Consider the following 6,817-nt stretch of genomic DNA (forward strand, 5'->3'; position numbering starts at 1 on the left):
TCACATACATGACATTGAAGACATTCAGAAAATACTTCAACAAGCATTGGAGAAAGCTACAACGTCAACTACATAGTTCTTCGAATGAGTGGTCAACGGAGTTCTTTCGAGAGATCGACTTAAAACGACGAAGTGCTTCCCGACGTTCCCGGAGATCAAACACATTTCAAGGAAGTCTACATCATCTTACATTTGAGAAATACGTTATTGTCGGCCCTCGAATTACAGAAACATATTAAGAGAGAAAAATCAAGAGAACAACGGAATTGTACTCATTAAAGATTCATCAATAAAAATCACATTTTCTTTTATTTATTTTGATTGCAGTTAATTTTAACCGCTACGAAAATTTATTGCGAACACTTACCCTGTTTGTATATCGGCAAGCGAAATATACAAACGGAGTTCTGAAAATTTTCTAAATGTATAAATACTGAATTTGTATTTACTTACCTTGTTTGTACATTGACAAATGAAATATACAAATAGAATTCAATCGTGCTCGTCCTTTCTCGAAAGTATATACATAGCAAACGAAACTATAGCTATGAGGCATAATTAGACAAGCTGTAGCTAGGCAGCATAATTAAGATACTTACAGTAGCTATTTGTGAAACTTCCTCTTTAAAATTTATGTGAAAAGAAGTTGCTTCGAAAAATTCATTCACTCATTTTTTTGTTACTCGTATTTTTTTGTATTTTTTTTGGTTTTATTGCTTAATTTGAGAAAAGGAGTTCAGGGATATATTGTTTTTAGATTGATTATTAAATTTATTTTTTCGTTTATTCTGGTTGAATTTATCATAAGTATCCCAAAAAATATTTTTTTGTGAATGCAAAGAATAAATTGCAATTTGATCCCTTAGAATTATTAAAAATACCAAAGAATCTTGAGATTTTGAGAAGAACGATTTTAATTAGATCAAAAACAAGAATAAATTAATATCAAGTAGACAATAAATTAATTAGTGAGCTGTAATCAAAGTGCTGAATTTGCAGCATTACAAGATTGGATCGGAACGCAATTCAAGAAAGAAATGAAAATTTTAAAATTTGCGATATAAAATATGATATAATAGTTTTACGACAGTAAATTAATATAAAGTAAATATGATATTATTTAATAAGTGTAAAAGGTATAAGAACAGATCAATTATATCTCTTTGAGCTTTTAACATGAATCAACAAGTATCGAATTGTGTGTCACTGATCCTCAAAGATTACGATCTTGACCTTATTCACTCTCAAGTAATTTATAATGCATTCCATCTAGATCACTCTTTTTACAATCAACCCCTGGCTTTGGTCTGGTAATAAGACATCATTGATATGTGAATTAGGCATACATAATTTTTTTAAACATTATTATACAAACAAAAGCCTGATATATAATGTGTAAAATGCATATAAATATATCCACTATCCATTCATCGAGCTTTTAACATGAATCTACGAGCTAGCAAGTACCGAACCGTGCATCACTGATCTTCGAAAATTAGGATCATATCTCTCACCTTTCATACCATCTCACTCTTTTCACAATGAGCCCTCGACCATTGGTCTAATAATAAAAATAAGACTGTTGATGTATGAATTAGGCGTACATCACTTGTTCGGACTTTAACATATAAACAAAAGCCTGATATACTTAATGAGTGCAAAACGGGACATATAGGAGACATATCCATCATTCATCCACCGAACTTCGAACTATGTGTCACTGATTCTTGACATAATGAGTGCAAAACGGTATATATAGGAGATATATTCATTAATCCATCCACCGAGCTTCGAACTGTGTGTCACTGATCCTCGAAGATTACAATGTTGACCTTATTCACTCAACATTAACCACATGATGTGCTTCACCAATATTGCCACTTGGGATTCTACTTTTGCTCCCCAATCTCTTTGGTTTTGATGACAAACTCTTGAATTTCATAAGTCTAGCAAGTTGATTCACAGAGTCCACAATTTTCACTGTATTGGACACTAAATCTAGCATGAGTGAAGCAACTCTTGTTGATGGAAGTAGCTTTTGTAACTCTGCTTCTTCAATTAAACCACCACTTCTTATTATGGTTCTTAGTTTTTCAGATGCTGCCTTTGCCTTTAGAATATGTGAATCAGTTGTTGGATAAAGGATCATTGTTTTCATTGACAATGATATTTCCTTCAATGCACCACCACATTCTATGCAAATCTTTGTGCATGGTTCTTGAATTCTTTTCCTTCCCTCTTGTGTCTGGAAAAAAAAAATTCACACTCGGTTTAAGTTATATACACGGATAGTACCGACAAGGGGCAGCTAGTGTATAAAACATCCATAGTCAATTAAGGTTCGGAAAAGGGGCACAATATGAAGGGGTGTGATGTAGGCAGCATACCTAACACAAGCACCAGTGGTTGATTCCAGTGGCAGAAACACGAATTCAAGGAGATTAAACAACTTATATAGATGCAAAAAAAAATTATTTTCCTATCTACATACGGTAATTTTTAAAACGAAGGGGGTTCAATTGACCCTCCTTGCACCCCTCTGGCTCCACCCCTGAATGCAATGACTCGAATTATAGGTCACATTGAGAAAACCTTACCATTATTCCAAGACTTCCTTTCACACATACATAAATTAACTTAACATTCCGTTTATGTGAAGCACATTGTTAGTGTATATAAGAAGGGGAGCCTTGGATCAATAAGTTGGCTTTGTGTGACTTATAGATAGCTATAGTTCGAATCATAGAATGAACAATTGATGTTTGTATTAGGATAAGGAGCCTACAGAATACTCTGGCCCCTTGGGGTGTGACTTTTTCTGAACCTTAAATAAATGTGGAATGCTTTGTGCATCGAACTGTTTTTCTTTTATATCGATGTATTAATTTAGTATAATTACCATATTGCAGGAGGTAAGATCTGAGTTTAATGCATTGATGTTAATGGCACATTCACGAACAAGATCTCCAATTTTCAAGTATTGTCCCCATGGATGTCTGTATCTGAATTTTCCATGATGTGGCTCCCATTTTGCAAAATTGACCTATTAAGGACAAAACTGTAATTGTAATTTGCCCTCGAAAATCTAAGTCAAACACTCAATATAACTCTCTAAAATAAGCATTTTTTTAAAATTTGGCCAAATAGTCTATTAGTTTAATTTGTTTCAAACTAACCAGATTTTCTTCACTAGCTTTTGAGTAGATAACACATTTGTATTCCTCTAGAGATATTCTCTCTAGTTCTTCTTCAGACTTGGCATTTAATTTTTTGAAGTATTGAGTTCCATATCCTACAAATTAAGGCAAAAAAAAATCAATAAATAACATATTTAATATAATTTTATAAGTGTTAGAATTACATTATTATATAAAATCATATAACATATAGTATTAGTTACGTTTCGTTGACTCATACACTAACATAGGTAGCTATTGGTACACATAACATTGATTTGATCAACTTCTAACAAGTTTTTAGTACACTCTAAGTGATTATTTTATATATATTAAAAAACTTTAGTCATGTCATTTTGATTTTGACAGGAAGACAACATTTTGGTATTTACCTAGAATGTCACACATCAATTGAGGAAATAAGTTGTTATATCAAATGATGGTTGACTATATTAACTATCGAACTTTGAAATTGATGAGTTAAATTTAAAGTTCATTTTTTTAGATTTATACTAAGGGGTCATTTAATAATTGGTTTAGATGTGAGTTATGTAGATATTAAATTATGTATAAGTAATATTATATTTGACAGCTGATTAAAAGGTAAAATATTCATATATAAAATTAATATGATATTTTGGTTTGTAATTTAAAAACTCGCATAAATAATACATAGATGCTCTCATACCTAATCTCTACAATAGATACACTTGCATAAATCTAATAAGCTACCAAACGACTTCATATTATTGGTTTATGTTAAATCCGTTGTTATACTATATATATGCAGTAGATGTTCAACTCTCAGTGCGTAGGAAAGTAATGTACCTTCAAGGGAAATTCCAAGATCTTCAATATTTGTGGCAATCAAATTGTGAAGATCTTCACCAGCCCAAACTGGATATATGACCACATTAAACACGATCGCGGCCGCGCCTCCGATGAGTATCGTTGTCACTCGGGTAATCGCCTTATCGAGCACCACACGGTCTCGATATCCCGAGACGGAGATCATAGAGAATGTCAGGATGAAAATGAGAATGCCATAGTCATATCTTGCCTTCAATTTTGGTATGAATCTCATAAATGTCGCGATCGCAGCTGTTTTAAGCCCATCGCAAAATTAATATATCGAATTTATATATAAGTTATATATATCGTCAGTAATAATAAAAGGTCAATTTAATTACCTACGGAAAAAACAGATAATCCAAGTATTATTGGTTGCAATTTGTCTGACCCTGAAAAAGTAGCAAGTCTATGAGCTGCAACACCTAATGAACCAGCTAAAAATGTTGCAAGTCCTCTATTAACTCCTTTTCCAAGTGTTGCTCCTACAATAAAATAAAAAAATAAAAAAATAAGACAAAAGTTGAATGATTAATTTATAACCTCTTAAGACAAAAGAAGATATGCATGATAACAATTTTTTCCCACAAAAAGCAAAAAGTTCAATGGTAATTCTATACTACCAGAAAAACAACACTGGAATTAATGACGAACAAATTTTGTAATTAAATAATAAATTTAATGATAGATTAGAGATGGATTATAAAAAAAGTTTTGTTAACTATAGGAGCAATATAGCATCAATTTAATGACGAAGATCATAATTAATTTCAATTTTTTTTATAGTGTATAAACCTACTAACATGAAAGAACACAACCCTTCAAATCATCTTCTATGTATTATTACTATAGCAATAATTCAACGATGAAGTTGATAACTAACTTCAGTCTTTCTATAGTATAACCTACTAACATGAAGGAACAGAAGTAACCTTCAAATCATCTCCCATCTATTATTACTATTATTAAAATATTCAATTATCATACGTGAAATTAATTAATTCGTATGATTCAAATATTAAAAACTTACCAACAGAAAAATCAATCATACTGAAATTAATTAACTCTTATGACTCAGATATAAAAACTTACCAACAGAAAATTCGAAGACGACAACAACAGTCAAAACAGCCCACATTGAAGAAACACCAAATCCTTCGTAATCAAACAATGGTTCAAAATAATAAAACAATGAAACCAATGCAATTGCCAATCCAACTTTTATTGAATGGACTAATTTTCTTGGATCTTCTTTAGCTATTTTCTTCACATTGCTCCCAAATGAACACACTTTATTAGAAGCTTTTGGCAATTTCTTCAAAATCCCAACATTATCTTGATTTTTCATTGCCATTTCTTGAAATTCTCTAAAAAAAATATTGTTTTTTTTTTGGCTCTTCTAATTTGATATTGAAGGTTTTATCATATAGGAAAATGAAGTTGATTTTATTTTGATATATAGAGAGGAAAAGGATAAAATTGGAAATTAATTTTATTTCTATCACTATCAATCAAGCTATTTATTAATGTGTACAACAGAGAAATCACCTGTAAATAGATTGACACGTTTTCACATGAGACCACTTAATAGGTGACAACTTTTAGTACACTTTTTAATTTTGTATTTAGTAAACCATTATTGTTAAGACTATATTTATTATTGTTGTAACTAATCTTATAAAATTATTTCTGGATCTTTCTTGAAACATAATGTTGGATCTTGTATTTGATATTTATTGGTTAAATTAATTCAGATTCATATTATATAAAATTCTTATATAAATTTTTTTATTTTCAATACTCAAATTTGAGATATTTAGCAAATAACTCACTCTTTATTATTATTATTATTATTATTATTATTATTATTATTATTGTTATTATTATTTTGTTTGTTTGTTGGTAAGTTGCAAGTAAGTAAAAAAAAAATAAGTTGTAGTTTACTTGGATTCTTTACTGTACAACTGTGTCTTGGTTGTTTGACTAGGAAGTTGCTTGTTATAACACGATTCTTTTCTTAAAAATAAAATTAAAAAATTAGTTATTTTATATTAATAATTAAGAATCAAAAGAAGATTCAATTAGAAAAGTCTCTATTTTTCATATATTTTTTTTCTACTCAATAATGGTGTATGTTTGATGAAAAAAAGTATTTTTTTATATTTGATGGCTGCAAGTGGGAAATAATATAATTCACAATAATACAAAGTTTTAGGTACTTTTTAGGTACCCTTGTCTTATAAGGTATTTGAGAATATAAGGTATATCACTAGAATTAACTAGGATTTTTAATATAAAAAAAATCTCACTTACAATTTCAATAGAAGAATAATATGTTCAGGAAAAAAAATTGCTGAAGTGTTTAGGATTAGACCAGGAGGGTCTTGAAATGTTTTTTTTCTTCTTATTGAAGTTATTTCACACAAAAAAAAATACTAGCGTAAGAAAGAAGGGAGAGTGTAGTATAAGAGAGTTGTATATTGCATTCAAGAAGGATGAATCACTTCCGAAAAGGAATTATTGATTTTCTCCGAGTCAATTTTGAATCGTAAGTAAGATAATTTTGTACATGACCAAGGTCTCTAGTTCAAGTTCAAGTAAAGATTCAAAATATGAAAAAATAAATACGCACAAAAAAAATAAAAGAAAAATTAACATCCACAATATTATTACATATAAAAATAATGAACTTTTGGTTAAAGGTACCTTTCTTTAATGAATCTTTACACAAAAAGTTGGTTGGTTTCACCATTTTACCTTTTTTTTCTTAATCGGTACATATATATTATTCA

General features: G+C 29.9%; 1 protein-coding gene across 1 annotated transcript; it reads right to left on the bottom strand.

Annotated features, from left to right (window-relative positions):
- Window positions 1-1,531: 1,531 nt before the first annotated feature.
- Window positions 1,532-5,395, bottom strand: LOC129903961 (aluminum-activated malate transporter 2-like). The gene is made up of 6 exons (XM_055979483.1): window positions 5,118-5,395; window positions 4,367-4,510; window positions 4,005-4,277; window positions 3,177-3,292; window positions 2,900-3,043; window positions 1,532-2,245 (listed from the first exon to the last, which is right to left on the bottom strand). The coding sequence occupies exons 1-6, from the start codon at window positions 5,377-5,379 to the stop codon at window positions 1,838-1,840; spliced, it is 1,347 nt and encodes a 448-aa protein (XP_055835458.1). The 5' UTR covers window positions 5,380-5,395; the 3' UTR covers window positions 1,532-1,837.
- Window positions 5,396-6,817: the final 1,422 nt, after the last annotated feature.

This window comes from Solanum dulcamara, chromosome 9 (genome assembly GCF_947179165.1).
Source record: "Solanum dulcamara chromosome 9, daSolDulc1.2, whole genome shotgun sequence".
NCBI classification, from domain to species: domain Eukaryota; kingdom Viridiplantae; phylum Streptophyta; class Magnoliopsida; order Solanales; family Solanaceae; genus Solanum; species Solanum dulcamara.